Source organism: Pyrus communis, chromosome 17 (assembly GCF_963583255.1).
Source record: "Pyrus communis chromosome 17, drPyrComm1.1, whole genome shotgun sequence".
Classification (NCBI taxonomy): domain Eukaryota; kingdom Viridiplantae; phylum Streptophyta; class Magnoliopsida; order Rosales; family Rosaceae; genus Pyrus; species Pyrus communis.
Genome location: NC_084819.1, coordinates 21298999 through 21315396, shown reverse-complemented (window position 1 = coordinate 21315396; position 16398 = coordinate 21298999). Strand labels below are relative to the sequence as shown.

The 16398-nt window shown below is 37.0% G+C and overlaps 2 protein-coding genes across 2 annotated transcripts; both read left to right on the top strand.

Moving 5' to 3' along the window:
• The first annotated feature begins 4149 nt into the window (after nucleotides 1-4149).
• Nucleotides 4150-7484, top strand: LOC137723231 (probable serine/threonine-protein kinase PBL26). The gene is made up of 5 exons (XM_068462391.1): nucleotides 4150-4559; nucleotides 5042-5220; nucleotides 5321-5510; nucleotides 5602-5993; nucleotides 6117-7484. Exons 1-5 carry the CDS (start codon nucleotides 4463-4465, stop codon nucleotides 7008-7010), a joined length of 1752 nt encoding a protein of 583 aa, XP_068318492.1. The 5' UTR covers nucleotides 4150-4462; the 3' UTR covers nucleotides 7011-7484.
• A 580-nt stretch (nucleotides 7485-8064) lies between these two features.
• On the top strand, nucleotides 8065-9201 carry LOC137722223 (uncharacterized). Its single transcript, XM_068461182.1, has 2 exons — nucleotides 8065-8418; nucleotides 8695-9201. The coding sequence occupies exons 1-2, from the start codon at nucleotides 8065-8067 to the stop codon at nucleotides 9199-9201; spliced, it is 861 nt and encodes a 286-aa protein (XP_068317283.1).
• Nucleotides 9202-16398: the final 7197 nt, after the last annotated feature.

The window sequence follows — 16398 nt, the reverse complement described above, 5'->3', positions numbered from 1 at the left end:
GGTTAAATACTCGTCGAAGTCAAATTTTAAAAAGGTTAATAATCCTAAATTAAAGAGGTTTTTTGTAAATCTGGTGCAAATATAGTTTACAAGTTAGCTCATATAAGGTTCTCAAGCTCACAATGTCATCAATTTAATAAATCATCATACAATTAGGCCGAAGATAAAAATTAATACACTTATAATATATCTATTGACCCTAAAAATTACAAAGCCTACGTGGCACGCAAGCCGAGTAACTAATGAGCTAACTACGTCATTCGGTTGATACGAGACGTGCCAACTCGTCGACCGAGCTCGGCCGAGAAGTACAATTTGTTGATGTTGCGTTGAGCACGTTGCTGACTCCTTGATCCTGCGATTGCGGTCGAGGAAGGAACAAATCTCGACCTTTGGATTCTCGAGCCTGAAGACAAGGCTGCTAGTTCTGCGAAGTTCAATATCAAATTCGGCTTTCAAGGTGCCGAATGTAGTAACCTGATAATATCTCACTTCACCGAGAAGGCTAATGAGATGATCTCTGCCAATAAGGATTCAAAAAGCCTTCTCGACCAAGACTTGGATAGGTAACCAGTCGGCCTCGACGCAGTGCTGTTTATCCAAACTGAAGGTGCTCCTTGGTCGGCTGATTCTACGGTAACAGTGCTGTTTATCCAAACTGAAGATGTTCGCCGGTTGCCTTCACAGTGCTATTTATCCAAACTGAAGATGTGTTGGCGAAAAAGAAAATAAAAAATCTCAAGATGTTTGAGAGGTTTGCGCGGGGCAGTTGTGTGTTGAATTGGAGGTCCCCTTCTCATCCTAGTACGTCCTGTATTTATAAAGCTTGTATGTTTGACCACATTGTATTATTGTATTCTGAGAAGTACGAAAGCTGCCAATAATATTCCTAAGAATATCTTCAAATATCCCCACGGATTACTATTCAAACTTGTTGAAATCATGTTATTTAGGCTTAGTTTGTGGCCACGTGCATGCAATCCCATCTTCAAATTAGTCTTTTGATTTGATAATGCCTGACAACATCCATCATCATCTCAAAAAGACTTAGGCTTCGTAAATGTCATCATTATCCAAGATCTTTATCTTAGCATTACCCTATGCTTTCAGACCAAGTGCATGCAACAAACTTGATATCAAACTTGGAAGATAAATCCAAGCTGCTCTAATCCGATGCACTGCTAACAACTCCAAATTAATTTGGACTGTTCCGCTTGCTTGGAGATATATATCCCGCTTAAGAATATATTAAAATAACTCATTAAAAGATAATTTTTATGGTAAAAATCATAATATTAGCCTTTAAAAAATAGAATTATCCTTATTTTTTCATCCAACAGTTGGGAGCTATGCCCATTTCAACGACCTTGATTGCACGGGCCAATGGTGTAAATTTGGGTCCAAACAGTATCTTATGATGCATTATGAGAATTTTAAAACTTGGTGACTCATTTTAAAAATCATTCCAAATGTGAACAATGTAAATTGTAGTTGACCTATTTTTTTAAGGTAAACTCCAAATACATGCGACTCTTCATTTTTTTACTCATTTGAAAAGATTAAAATGAACACTACTGTGAAAACGATCAAAATGAACGCTACCAATTATCAAATATTTACATATATGTAAGAGATTGAATTATGTGCTAACTATTAATCTCCTTTAGGTGATTGTAGACTAAAATTTATATTCATGTATACAAAATTAAATACATTGCCAATATAATTTAACAAGTCAGAACTTGAGGGTATATTTGTGAATTGTGAGTTTTGGGGCATAGTTTGCTGCTCTCGTAAAAGGGACGGGGTGTGAGTGAGTGTGAAGAAGAAATGGGGGACTAATGGTCCCTATTATAATCATATATATATATATATATATATATTTTTTTTTTTTTTATCTCAATAAAGCAAAATGGTGTCTTTCCGCCTAGGAATTTTCAAAAAAAAAAATTATAACCTTCGTTACTGCAGCTGCCCGGGGGTCCACGCTAATGACACCGATATTGTCCTCAATTTTATCACATGCCTAATCTATCAGGTGTAGGGTTTTATCACAAAATGCCTCGATATTAGTTAGAGTAGGGTAATCATATTTAAAGCCACCCTTGTTGACTTCCCCTACCGACATGGGACTGCCAACACGCCCCATCATGTGTAACCCCATTTAGTGGTTCACACATGAAGATCCACACATCGGCAATTGAAACTTAGAAGTTGGCTCCAATGGAGTCCAAACTTGTTTTCAATTTTTCAGGAAGTGCCTCTTAAGAACTCAAAGGCCGACTCTATGTTAAGAGTCCAAGCTTGTTTCCAAACCACACTTCCTGGTGACAAGCTTTTGGCTTGCACGGGCCCATTATCATGGGCTCTGCTACCATGTTGAAATTTTTTGATTGACGGGCCCGAAGGGCCCCACTTTAACGATACCGATACTAATGTTGAAATTTTTTAGATCGACCAGCTGGTGAGGGCCCCACTCTAACGACACTGATATTGTCCTTAACTTTACCACCTGCCCAATCCGTCAGGTGTGGGGTTTTATCACAAAAGATCTCGATATTAGTTGGAGTAGGGTAATTATATTTAAAGCCACCCTTGTTAACTTCCCCCATCGATGTGGGACTGCCAACATATTGGTCATGATTTTTGATGTTCTTAAAAGCCTTCTCTAAATGAGAATCTTAACTAGTGTCCCTCATCACATCTCTATTAGTTAAATGTTAACTAGGGCGGAATAACTTGGGGTTCAAACTTACCACTAATAGAGTGCCACACGTCCCCTTATGAATCACCATCGAGCTCAAATTTATTACTATATAAAGGCACGACAGCTCCTTATAAAGGTATATTCCTTAGCCAATAAACCTAAAGCTTTGTTATAATATGTAAGAAGAGGAATGTGAATATTGTAATTGATTATACTAAGGCTCCTTTCTTAGGTTTTCTAGATCAATTGTGATTAAGGTTGTACAACTATATATATTTGCTCCTCGTAAAAAGAATAAAATTGAAGTATTCATGAATTCTAATTTGGCATCACGAGCTAGTCTGAAAAATTTTTAAAAAAAAAAAAAAACGAAAAAACTTTTTGAAGAACAGCCAAATTGCGTACACCAAAACCCTAGTCCACCGAATAGCCGCACCTACTAGGTCGAAAACTTAAGATTGAATACTCGCACCTCCTAGGTTGAAAACATAGAACTTAAACTTGGGAATTGGAGGTCCCAAATTTCAAGTTTTTTCCACGCGAAATTCTAAATATCTATGTTTATAAATCCAAATAAGGGAATTAATACATGTCAATTTAGAATTTTTGACTTTTGTCTCAAATTTCAAGTTTATTTCCTTCATCCAAAAATAATGTTATAGATATGCATGATTGATAGTGCAAGGGAATCATAATTTAGAGTTTAAACTTTAGAATTCTAGTGTTAAATTGGTTAATTGCTTTGATTTTCTGCTTTATGTACAAAGCCCTAAGTAGCCATTTTATACCATAAATACACAACTAGGATTAATAAAGAAGAAAATTGAATAAAAGTAAATTAAATTTGTCAATGCTTATATTCTGTATTTAAAAAAGAGACATCATGCACATAGACTTATACTAATTAATTAGTGTTTGGGAGTTACTTTATATAAGTAAAGTTTATTTTAATGAGGCTCCCTTCTAAAAGGACGCCCATGAGTCCAATCACTCTCTCATTGGGATTTAATTTGGTATAAAAAAAAAAAAAGAGTACTAATGCACTCATACTACTCACACAAGCATCTAATCCTATTATCTTACTCATTTTAGGTGTTAAAATCTTATTAAAAAAATTAAAAACAGAGAAACTAAAGAAATGGAGTTGGAACTAAAATGGCAATGCAAAGTCAAATAAATAATTTATGTCCTTAAAATAACTGCTGACGAAAATTCCTGGGCTGTAAACCCTCCATCTATAGCCTGTCTTTTTAACTAAAATTCAATAAAATTCCCACATTTCTCTCTCCTTAGTTTTAAACGGCCAGACACATCCACTCACATCTCCACCTTTTTCTGCGAGACGTCTAAGGAAAAATCTCACATTTCCCGACCCCCCAAAACCATGCAGATGCATTGCCTCCCATTTCTCCTTCTCCTAAGTTAGTTTTTTTTTTTTGTTTTTTTGTCCTCGACATTGCAATTAGCTACCCCCTCCCCGCCTCCGGGGTCCTCCTCCTTCAATACTCTCGGAGGACCCTGATCCGCTTCTCCTCCTCCTCTATGCGCCTTCGTTTGTTTCTTTCTTGTCAAACAAGTTTTGAGTTTGACCTACATTTTTCTTTTTAACTCTTGTTAAATTGATTAATTTTTTGGAAAAAGTCTGGCATTGTGATATTTTAACTACATTTTGAATTAGCAAGCATTCGATTGTTTGCCAAAGTTCTTCTGTATGTTGAAAGGAGATTCCTGAATATCAGAGATTAGTCAGAAGACATGAGTTGTTTTCCGTGTTTCGGCTCACAGAGAAGTCAGAGATCAAATAGCAACAAGAGATTAGAGAATGACTCGTCTTCTCCTCCTATCGCGCAAGGTAAGTTTTCGTTTTTATTTTTCTTTCACTTTTCTTAATTTTTTGGTTATAAATGATTTCGAAACAATGAAAGGCTGGTTGTAATTTACGGTGAATAATGAATATGTGTGCATGAATCTGTCGCTCAATACTTCTCCATATAGATATGTGAAGTATGAAGTAAGAAATATCAAGAACTATCGTTACAGAAATCGCGTAAATATTAAAGATGAATGCATGTCTAAATTACAATGCCTTCACAATTTCAGTTTTTGCAAAAGGTTTTAGAGGAGGTTTCCATGACTAGGCGACCATATTTTTGCGCTGCTATCTGTTGTGGTATCAATCTGTAAATTGCTATAGCTACGAAATGTGGACTGTTAAAAAAGAATCAATTAGCTAGGGCAGTTATACACTAGATATAGAAACTAATGCAAAACAACGATTGACAATGCTGTCAAAAGGTATTGGAAAGGGCCTAAAACCTTATCATTTTTCTGCAGAATTGAAGAAACAAAAGCCTGCAGAGGCCACCGAGGCAGTTAACCCGGCAGATATTAATGCAAAGACTTTCACTTTCCGGGAGCTTGCGACAGCAACAAAGAATTTCCGGCAGGAATTTCTTTTGGGGGAAGGTGGATTTGGAAGAGTCTATAAGGGAACTCTTCAGTCGAGCGGGCAGGTTATAAAAATTCTCGGTTTCTTTTGGTTGTTAGGTTTTAATGAGGACTTGCTACTGAGTAATGAATTTACTAAGACTGGTTTTTCCATCTTGGTTGTAGGTGGTGGCGGTGAAGCAACTGGACAGACATGGAATGCATGGGAACAAAGAGTTTCTTGGGGATGTTTTGATGCTAAGCCTCCTACACCATGCAAATCTGGTTAACCTAATTGGATATTGTGCTGATGGAGATCAAAGACTTTTGGTGTATGAATTCATATCCGGGGGTTCTGTAGACGATCGTGTTCTTGGTACGTGCGCAACCCTCCCTATTTCTACCGCTTTCTTGATTTAGACCCTTTTATCAGCTGCCTAACTATGGATGAACAAAACTATCTGCAGGCAATGGACCAGATGACAAGCCATTAGATTGGTACACCCGAGTTAAAATAGCTTATGGTGCTGCTATGGGACTGGAGTACTTGCACGAAAAAGCCAATCCCCCAGTTGTCTATCGAGATTTGAAATCTTCAAACATCTTGCTAGACGAAGCATTCAATCCAAAGCTCTCAGATGTTGGACTTGCCCAGCTTGGCTCCGAGGGAGATAAGAGTCATGGACCATCAAGACTGATGGGAACCTATGGTTTCTGTGCTCCTGAGTATTCAAAATCGGGTGAATTCACAATGAAGTCGGATGTGTACAGTTTCGGGGTTATACTTCTGGAGCTCATTACCGGAAGAAGAGCCATTGACACAACAAGGTCAAATGATGAGCAAAATCTAGTATCTTGGGTAATTATCTTATAATTTTTCACTTATCTAATACGTCTCTTTAATTGACCTTATGATTTTCACACTCTCGTTCATCATTACCATCGTGTGTCACTTCGTTCTATTTTTAATGTGTGTGAGCAGGCACAACCCATATTCAGGGACCCGAAAAAGTATCCTGACATGGCAGATCCTCTTCTTAACAAGCAATTCCCAGAAAAGGATCTAAATCAAGCTGTTGCAATAGCATCCATGTGTTTGCAAGAGGAGGCAGAAGTTCGTCCCTTCATGAGTGACGTTGTGAATACTCTAAGTTTTCTTTCCACAACTCCTCCTCCTCCTGAGGCTGTTCCTGCTCCTCGTCCAGCTGATCTGACCCCAACTGAAAAACGTGAAGAGAACAATGACGAATCAGAATGTGTTTCTGAATATTCAGAAGACGATGATCTTGATGATGCAGGAGATGATGACGAAGATCAGGAGGCTTCTGATCAAGAGAGTATCAGAAATTCAAAGAGCAACCGCCGTAGCGTTGACATTTCAGAAGGTGAAGGTAGCGAAAATGAACGCCAAGTAACTTCTACAGAATCCAAAGAATGGCATTCATTTACAAGGGGCAGCATGATATCACGGAACGACAGTGTTAATTCAAGTGACCAGGGCAGCAAGGGTGGTAATAATTTGGATGGTAATTCAAGCCAAGTGAGCAGCAATCAATCCAAATATGCAAGTGCATCTTCTAGAAGCAGTAGCAGTGGGTCAACAGAAGAAATCGTTTCCAATAGCAGAAAGAACAGCAGAAAAGCATCACAAAAAGAAACTGCTACTGTTACATTAGCTGGCAATAGCAGTACCGAGGAAAAATCATCAGAAGGCGGAAGTGTTTGCACAAATGATCAGGATCAGAAAAGCATAAGCAAGGTACAACAACTACCACCAGTACTGAAAGATGGAAAAGTTTCGGTAGACCAACACAGAAACAACGAGGAATCGCACGATTTTAAATCATCGAAAAAATGTCAATCCAGTCGCTACTAAAATGTCTCTAACTTGCACATATATTTGAACATGAGATATTTTTTGTATGGAGAGCCATGCATGGCTTTTGTCATTCAAAGATAGCAAACGAGAAGCATTGCTACAAAGGTGCCCTATTGAGATGCATAAGTACGTTGGTAGAAGGAGAAATGCTGCCCGAGGCCAAGAATTTAATGATGTGCTTCTTTTCAGTTTTTTTAAGATTTCGATTATATTTCATTTGGAGGACTTCAGTATCGTGTTTCTTCATTGACATACCCTTAAAGTAAGAGGAAAAAAAAAAAATTGAAAAGAAACAAAAGAACCTACTTAATTATGGGTGGCTTCAGATAAGAAGTTAATGTATTTACCAATGGTAGATTGCACAGAGCGATGACAAGAAAAGGACATGTACGTATAATAACTTACCTCATCGCTCTTACATTTACGGTGCTTATGTGCGAAGTTGCCAAGTTGGATATACGGATAAACATGATCTTGTAAATTAGCTTTTGTGAAATAGAATGCTGCATTAACAATTTACTCTGCAACCAGTAAAATCAATTGAAAGCATATAGAGCTAACTCGCAGAATTGTTGGAATATAAGTGCTTGTGCTAGAGAAATATTAGCATAACTTTTATTATTTCAGATTTTAATGTGAGCCATTGGATTATATTTTAATTGGACAACTAAGATGTAATCTTAGTGATAGTAGTGTGTGTTGCCACTCGTAGCTATCTTATAGGGTAGATTACGTGAATGGTGGAGAATGAACTTTGTAAGAGAGAATCTCTCTCTCCTCCCAACGGTTTTATTCTTGCACATGCCTTGTGTGCTGTCTGTGAATGAATGAAGCAATTTTTGCTCTGTATGAATATCCTCTCTGCAACTCTCTGAGATTTTCCAGAAAATTTTCATCTCCATTTTCGCTTCACTCCTTACAATAGAGATCATAATCTCTGCATTCTAACATGGCCTCAGAGCCAGGTTTTCTTGCTTAACATTGGGCGATTGAATCTGTGAAGGAAACGAGTTGAAATTTGAAGAAATTGATTGCGAGATCTATGTCTAACATGGCAGGGTCTGGAGGTGGTGAGATAAGAGCGTCGATCTTCAACGGCGAGAATTATGAATTCTGGAGCATAAGGATGAAGACTATATTCAAATCTTATGGGTTATGGGAGTTTGTTGAAAAAGGAGTAGAGTGCTCATATTCGAATGGAGCTGATGAATCTGATGAAAAGAAGAAGGAGAATGAGGGATCGAATGATGCTGCATCTCTGTCAGAGAAGCTCATGAAAGATGCCAAAGCGTTGGGGCTGATTCAAGGAGCAGTTTCTGATGAGATTTTCCCTCGGATCTCTCACGAAGAAACCTCTAAGGGAGCTTGGGATATCTTGATGCAAGAATTCCGTAGTGTCAAACAGGTTAGAAATGTCAAATTACAAAGTCTTTGTAGAGAATTTGAATATACTAGAATGAGAGATGTTGAGTCTTTGCCTGCTTATCTTACAAAATTGTTTGATCTAATAAATCAAATGAGAAGTTATGGAGAGGAATTGTCTAGAGAGAAAATTGTGCAGAAAATGTTGATTAGTTTACCTTCCGTGTATGATCCTATATGTTCTGTAATTGAACACTCAAGGGATATAGATGTGATTGAGGTCCAAGAGGTAGTTACCTCGTTTAAAAGTTTTGCATAGAGATTGGAGAGACATAATGAGAATAAGATTGAGAGAGCATTTACAAGTCTTAGTGTGAATCCCAAACCTATCAATGCTTCTGGGAATCAAGGGAATCAATACCAGAAGAATTGGAAGCCAAAGTTTAAAAAGTGGGATCAAAAGCCTATTTACCGATCTGGGAAGCAAATTGCAGCTGTAGAAGGTGGCAAAAACCCTTGCAGGCACTGTGATAAGTATCATCATGGAGAATGTTTTCTTAAAGGCAAACCTAAGTTTCACTGTTGTGGAAAAATAGGGCATATTGCAAGGGACTGCAACAACAAGAAAAATGTTCAGCAGCTGAATTATGCAACTCAAGTTCTTCCTACACCAACCATGTTCTATGTTAATAATGCAATTGATAAGAAGTCCATGGAAGATGTATGGTATGTGGACAGTGGTTGTAGTAATCATATGACTGGCAGAGAGGATATGCTAGTTGATATTGATAGAAGCATAACTGCAAAAGTAGAAATGGGGACATGACAATTGGTTGATGTTATTGGAAAATGAAGTTTGGTGGTTGACACTAAGATAGAAAGGAGGTATATCAAATAAGTAATGCTAGTCTCTGGTCTTAAGGAGAATTTACTCAGTGTGGGACAGATGATGAAGCATGGATACTTTTTGATTTTTGGAGATAATAAGCTGAAATTTATGATGACTGCTTTCTTTCTCTCTCTCTCTCTCTCTCTCTCTCTCTCTCTCTAATCTTGTTGTTAAGGTGCCAATGAGAGGAAATAGAAGTTTTCCTTTGAAACTTCAAACAAATTTGCATTTTGCATTAAGAGCAAGTGTGAGTAAGTCAACTTTGAGTTGGCATAGAAGAATGGGGCATCTGAATGTCAATAGTTTGAGGCTGCTATAAAAGAAAGAAACAGTGCTTGGATTGCAAGAAATCAAGAACACCAATGAAGTGTGTGAGGGGTGTATTCTTGGGAAACATTGTAGAGATTCTTTTCCAAGAGAAACAACAAGTAGAGCCACTATTCCACTGGAATTGGTACACATTGATGTTTGTGGACCAATGCAAACTGTTACAAAGGTTGGAAATAGGTATTTCCTTGCTTTTATAGATGATTGTACTCGAATATGTTGGGTTTACTTTCTGAGATACAAATATGAAGTGTTTAATGTCTTTAAGAAGTTTAAGGCTACTGTTGAATTGCAAAGTGTGTATAAGTTGAAGAAACTGAGAAGTGACAGAGGATGAAAGTATACATCCATTGAGTTCAACAGGTTCTGTGAAGAAATGGAAATGGACAGGCAACTCACTGTGTCATACTCACCACAATAGAATGAAGTGGCTAAAAGGAAGAACATGACCATTGTGGAGATGGCTAAGTGTATGATGTTTAAGAAGAAGATACCACTGAAGTTTTGGGCTGAGGCAGTTAACACTGCAGTATATGTCCTAAATAAGTGTCCAACTAAGGCCTCGGACAAGAAAACTCCATTCGAAGCCTATAGTGGAAGAAAGCCAGGAATTAAGCATTTAAGGGTGTTTGGTTCTCTGTGCTATGCACATATTCCAGAACAACAAAGACAAAAGCTTGATTTGGCTAGCACAAGATGTGTGTTTCTGGGGTATAGAAGCTGTGAGAAAGGCTACAAGCTTTATAACATTGAATTTGGAAAAGTTGTTATTTCCAGAGATGTAGTATTCAATGAGGAAGCAAGTTGGGATTGGAAGGCATAAAAAAAATGCAGTATCTCAATTCCACTCACTGATATGCTTACTGAGAAAGAAAAGAAAACTAGTGAATCAAATCTGATTCAAACTGAGATTTCAGAACGTGATGGTGAGACACCAGAAAATATTGAAGAAGTACATGTTGGAATTGGTGCTGCAAGAGATAGTGGAAGTTCAAGTCCACATGATGTTGATCACACTCCACTGAAATATAAAAGCATTGCAGAAGTGTATGAAAGGTGCAATTTGTGCATCATTGAATCTGAAACATTTGAAGAAGCTGTCAAGGATGAAGCATGGCAGAAAGCAATGGAGAATGAAATTGCAATAATAGAGAAGAACAATACTTGGGAGTTGGTTAGTAGATCATCTAATAAACCAGTAATTGGTGTCAAATGGGTTTACAAAACCAAGTTGAATCTTGATGGCTCAGTGCAGAAAAACAAAGCAAGACTAGTTGCAAAGGGTTACTCTCAAAAGCCTTGAATAGACTTCAATGAAACCTTTGCACCAGTTGCTAGGCTTGATACAATTAGAACATTGGTTGCTTTGGTTGCACAGAAAGGGTGGAGACTATTTCAATCAGATGTGAAGTTAGCATTTTTGTATGGAGTATTACATGAAGAGTTATATGTTGATCAACCCCTGGATTTGTGATTAAGAACAAGGAAGATGGAGTTCACAGACTCAAGAAGACATTATATGGTCTTAAGCAAGCTCCAAGAGCTTGGTATGAAGAAATCAACTCTTATTTCACTAAGGCTGGTTTTCAAAGAAGTCCTAGTGAAGCAACATTATACGTGAAGACTACTGAAAGTGGAATACTCATTGTTTCTCTATATGTGGATGATATCATCTACACTGGAAGTTCAAACAAATTGATGATGGAGTTCAAAACTGAGATGATGAGACAGTATGAAATGACTGATCTTGGGTTGTTGCATCACTTCTTGGGTTTAGTTGTGATACAAACTGATTCTTACATCTTCTTGCACTAGAAAAAGTATGCAAAGACATTGTTGGATAAGTTTGATTTCAAAGATTGTAAATCAATTGCTACCCCTCTTGCAGTGAATGAAAAACTATCTAAGATGGATGGAAGTGAACAAGCTGATGAAAGTCTATATAGACAGATAGTTGGGAGCTTACTATATTTTATTGCAACAAGGCCAGACATCATGTTTACAGTAAGTCTGTTAACTAGATTTATGCATGGTCCTACCAGAAAACATATGGGAACTGCCAAGAGAGTACTTAGGTACATTCAAGGCACTCTTGATTATGGTATAGCATATGAGAAAGGGAAGGAAGCAATGCTTATTGGCTACTGTGATAATGATTGGTCAGGGAGTGAGGATGATATGAAAAACACATCTGGATATGCATTTAACCTTGGTTCAGGTGTATTTTAGTGGGCATCAATCAAGCAAAGCAGTGTTGCACTATTTACTGTAGAGGCTAAATATGTCAGTGCAGCAGAAGCCACTGCACAAGCAATTTGGTTGAGATTTGTTCTCTCATATTTTGGTGAAGAACAGGTTGAGCCTACAACAATTCTATGCGATAATACATCTACTATAGCCATAACCAAGAATCTTATGCATCATCATAAGACAAGGCACATAAACAGACGATTTCACTTCATTCGAGATACATTACAAGATGGGGAGATTGATCTACTGTACTACAAGACTGAGGAGCAAGTTGCAGATATCCTTACCAAGGCATTGGCTAGAGATCAGTTCAAATACCTGAGAAAGAAGCTTGGAGTAATCTCAACACAACACTTAGAAGGGAGTGTTGGAATGTAAGTGCTTGTGCTAGAGAAATATTAGCATAACTTTTAGTATTTCAGATTTAAATGTGAGCCATTGGATTATATTCCAATTGGACAGCTGAGATGCAATCTTATTGATAGTAGTGTGTGTTGCCACTTGTAGCTATCTTATAGGGTAGATTACATGAATGGTGGAGATTGAACTTTGTAAGAGAGAATCTCTCTCTCCTCCCAACGGTTTTATTCTTGCACATGCCTTGTGTGCTGTGAGTGAATGAATGAAGCAATTTTTGCTCTGTATGAATATCCTCTCTGCAACTCTCTGAGATTTTCTAGAAATCTTTCATCTCCATTTTCGCTTCACTCCTTACAATAGAGATCATAGTCTCTAGATTCTAACAAGAATAACCTGTAATATCAGCTTACATTCTACAAAAATAAATAAAATACAATATGGTATAAACAAGAAGCAATATGCTCACTGTTTCATAACACTCAACTATCTTAGCTTCTTCAGCGGAAGAGTTTGTCCAAAAAGTTTTTCTGCTTCACCTGCTTCCATTTTTAGCTCGCTCAGCTGATCCATCTCTTCTTTGAGAAGACCTCTCAAGAAGTTCTCCTCGTCTTGTTTAAGCTCGTTAAACCCTTCCAGTAACTTTTGGAACAATGTCAACTCAGACTGTTCACCCTTTTCAACTTCCCCCCTCTATCTGTTTAACTTCCTCTATAATGGTATTTTCCCCTTCTTGAATTGTCTTTTGCAACCTCTCTACAAGCGGAGGCTCAGGTCCAGAAGTATTGTCTGTTCAGATAAACTTGCTGAAGTCCCTTCCTACACTTTTAGCTGCTCTTTCAAGGTCAGGAACAATGCGTTCTTGCAAAACTGAACTCCTTGTATATACAACAGCACCACCGTTTCCATCCCATGCGTCATTCCTTCCACAGTACACAAATATGTAGTCATCCGGTGTGTTCTATATCTTACACAATATACATGTGTTCTCGTAAGGTTTCTGGGCTTATGCAGAAACCAAATGAGAAACAAAATGGTGGAAACCGCCACATAAATGGATGGAAGCATGAGCAATCCAACAGGAACAAGATAAGAAGGTAAAGACGTGACATGTATTACCAATAATCTTGATCGTGAAGATAGTCATTGTCGTGATTGTATAGAATGCCTTTCATCACTTGTAAGTCCCAACCTAATACAAGCATTTCCTATACTATCTTTATGGGAAAGGAAGACCGAGCATCCAGCCAATGCCATACTTCAGAATTTTCACTTCGAATTCTGGCCTGCACACAGTTCATTATTTCAGACGCATTCGTTCTTTTTCCCGGAATGTAAATAATCAGAAATCCATTCCCTTAAAAAATGTTATGACAGCCTTTCATTTGCTTCTCCTTCACAGAAGTTAATTGCCCTCAATTCATTTGTTTTGGCCTAATTCTTGTGATAGTTGATTCAACCTCAGATTATAAACGAAAACAAAAATTTACGACAGTTCAATTTGGCCTTCACTCTCTACAAAAAATTACTGATGAGCAGAATCACCCAAATGTTTCAACGAATAAAAGAGCCAAATCGCCTTCTGAATGCAAACAAGTTTACTTTCCATGCATATACCGAATGAAGTGATTTCTCTAATAACCTATGAAAACCATATAGTATATTAAACCCTTATAAATCTTGACATGGGAGTAGAACACATTCAAATAAGAAAACTTTGTTTATTTTTTTCTCTCAAGACTATAAACACATTTCGAATTTTGAATTTCTATATTTGGACAAAGAACTTTACACAAAAGTTCTGAGGAACTCCAGACTTAGATTATTAAAAATACACTACAAGAATAATATTAACTAACTACTCAAGTGCTACAAAACTAAAACACTACAAAGACACCAAAATGTGTCATTTAAAAGTTTTCTGTATTCTAGTCATTTTCAAGTCCCTTGATCTAAAACAAGAACTTATGGCAAAAACCACGTATTCATATAATTACAAGATAAAAATTAAAAATCTTGGCTGCCCAGGGAGCCTCATCAAACAACGTGAAACAATTTTGGCTGAAATTCTCGAAATATACCCGAACGAGCAATACTTGAAACAAAAAGTTTGGTAGAAGTTCTACGCAACCTTTGACTCACAATACAAAATATCTAAAATAGCAGATATTATTCACACACACACACACACAAAAAAAAAAAAAAAAAAAAAAAAAAAAAAAAAAAAAAAAAAAGAATAACTCCAAAAGAGGATATCAACTCAAAGAATTTCTCCAATTTAATAGCTTCAGGAGTTTTACAGTAGAGAGTTAGCTTTTTCCACTCGTATCGTATCACTTTTTTTTTCAGGGATCCAACCTATTCTTCCCAAGACATCAACTATTCTTCCTGTATTTTGGTTTTTTTGGATTAAACTTAATACAGATAGTTTGTCTAAAGGAAAATCCTGGTCCTACTGCTTGTGAAGGAGTTTTCCGGGATAGTCATGGTCAATTTCTTGGTGGTTTCTGCTAAGGGATTGGTCATCACAATTCTTCTTTTGCAGAATTATTAGCAGTTTATTACTGGTGTAGAGTTTGTATATCAGGCGGGTTGACATTGTCTTTGGCTGAAAAATGACTTTTCTAGTGTTATTTCTAATCTCAAATCGATTGATTTTGATCCTCCTTGGCCTCTTCGTATGGAAGGTATATTTGTTGGGACCGCATTTGAAATATGACTTTTTGCGCCTCTCACATATATATTGCGAAGGTAATGTGTTAGCACATTATTTTGTTAATATGGACTTATCTTTTCCAACTTTGATATGACATGATTTCACTCTATTAACGACACGAGCTACTTTGTTTTCAGACTATTTCATTACTAGAAAAAGGGCTATAGGATACCGTTCTTGAGACACTATTCCCAAATCGGGCACATTTGACGAAAGATGTGACCCTGAAAAAACATTGGTGCATTTTACAATTTTTACACTTAAAAACGGTGCCCAACAGATACTTGACAAAAAATGTATTTTTTTTTGGAAATTATTAACTTTTACTGGTGTCTATATGAATTATGGAGCCTGCCCTGACAACTTTTATAGTCAAACCTATTTGATATTGCATAAAAAATTGGAATGCAAAAGATGCTGTAGATATAATTACTGACCAAGTCCTTTTAAAACGCTCTCTCTAAATCCAACCATGTGACTGTGTGTTTCTCAATTTTCTTTTTAAGGAAAATTAATGAAAATAGATTAAAATTTTTAAGTTTTAACGATAAGAACAAAATACAAAGTAAAATAAATAGTACTAAATTTAACATTTTAATGTAAAAATATGATTTTTCTTTAAAATAAACAGTATCACCAATTTTTCGTTTAAACTTTATTTTTTTTGTTATCAAAGTATGGACTGGAGCATAAAAGTAAAGTAATAAACAATATTTCACCTCCACTCCTTTTCACGTCACTTTCCGGATTCCTCTCCTCCTAAAAGCTTCTACAGTTTTTCTCCCAACACATCAAGCGGTTGCATGTCGTCCTCTAGATCAGCAGCCTCTCATCCGCATGTCGTCAACAATATGCATGTAGTCCTCTGTGTTTTTGTCGCTCTCTGAGTTTTAACGTTGTTGGGATGTGAAAGGCCGAGTCCACGAGAGATTTGTTTACTGGGTTCGTAAGTTGTTTGATGGGAGTTTGATTCACTCTTAAGGACGTGTTTATCAAACCGGAACGGAATGGCAAGAAACGGAATTGCATTCTTTTCCATGCATTCAAGCCATTTACTAACATTTCCGGAATGAAAAACAAGATGGGATCCACTTAAAATCAGGAATTGGATCCCTAAATCTCCCGGAATCGGATCTGTTAGTGAAACTCGATTTGATGGATTTGATACGAAGAGGAAGAACTGAACAGAAAATGAAAAAACAGAGAGGGAAGAAGCTGAAACGAAAACTTTCTTTCTTGTTCTCTCTTGCAAAAAGTTGCAGAGGAATAATTTCTGTACTACCCGAAAAATGAGCACTAACACTCCTTTACATTAACTGATGGCCTTAGCTTTTAGGACCACACAAAACTCTACTTTTAATCTTGGTCACTCATCTACCTAATTACATGGATCACACACCACATGGCACTCATGGCCTTACATCTTGTAACATTACACTTGACAAATATGCTCAAGTGAATACACACATTAAACTCATCTTATT

Coding starts and splice junctions, on each gene's coding strand:
- LOC137723231 (XM_068462391.1), top strand. CDS start 4,463: ATGAGTTGTTTTCCGTGTTTCGGCTCACAGAGAAGTCAGAGATCAAAT. Junction 5,221..5,320: donor CTCTTCAGTCGAGCGGGCAG/GTTATAAAAATT, acceptor TCTTGGTTGTAG/GTGGTGGCGGTGAAGCAACT. Junction 5,994..6,116: donor AGCAAAATCTAGTATCTTGG/GTAATTATCTTA, acceptor GTGTGTGAGCAG/GCACAACCCATATTCAGGGA.
- LOC137722223 (XM_068461182.1), top strand. CDS start 8,065: ATGGCAGGGTCTGGAGGTGGTGAGATAAGAGCGTCGATCTTCAACGGC. Junction 8,419..8,694: donor AATTCCGTAGTGTCAAACAG/GTTAGAAATGTC, acceptor AGTTTTGCATAG/AGATTGGAGAGACATAATGA.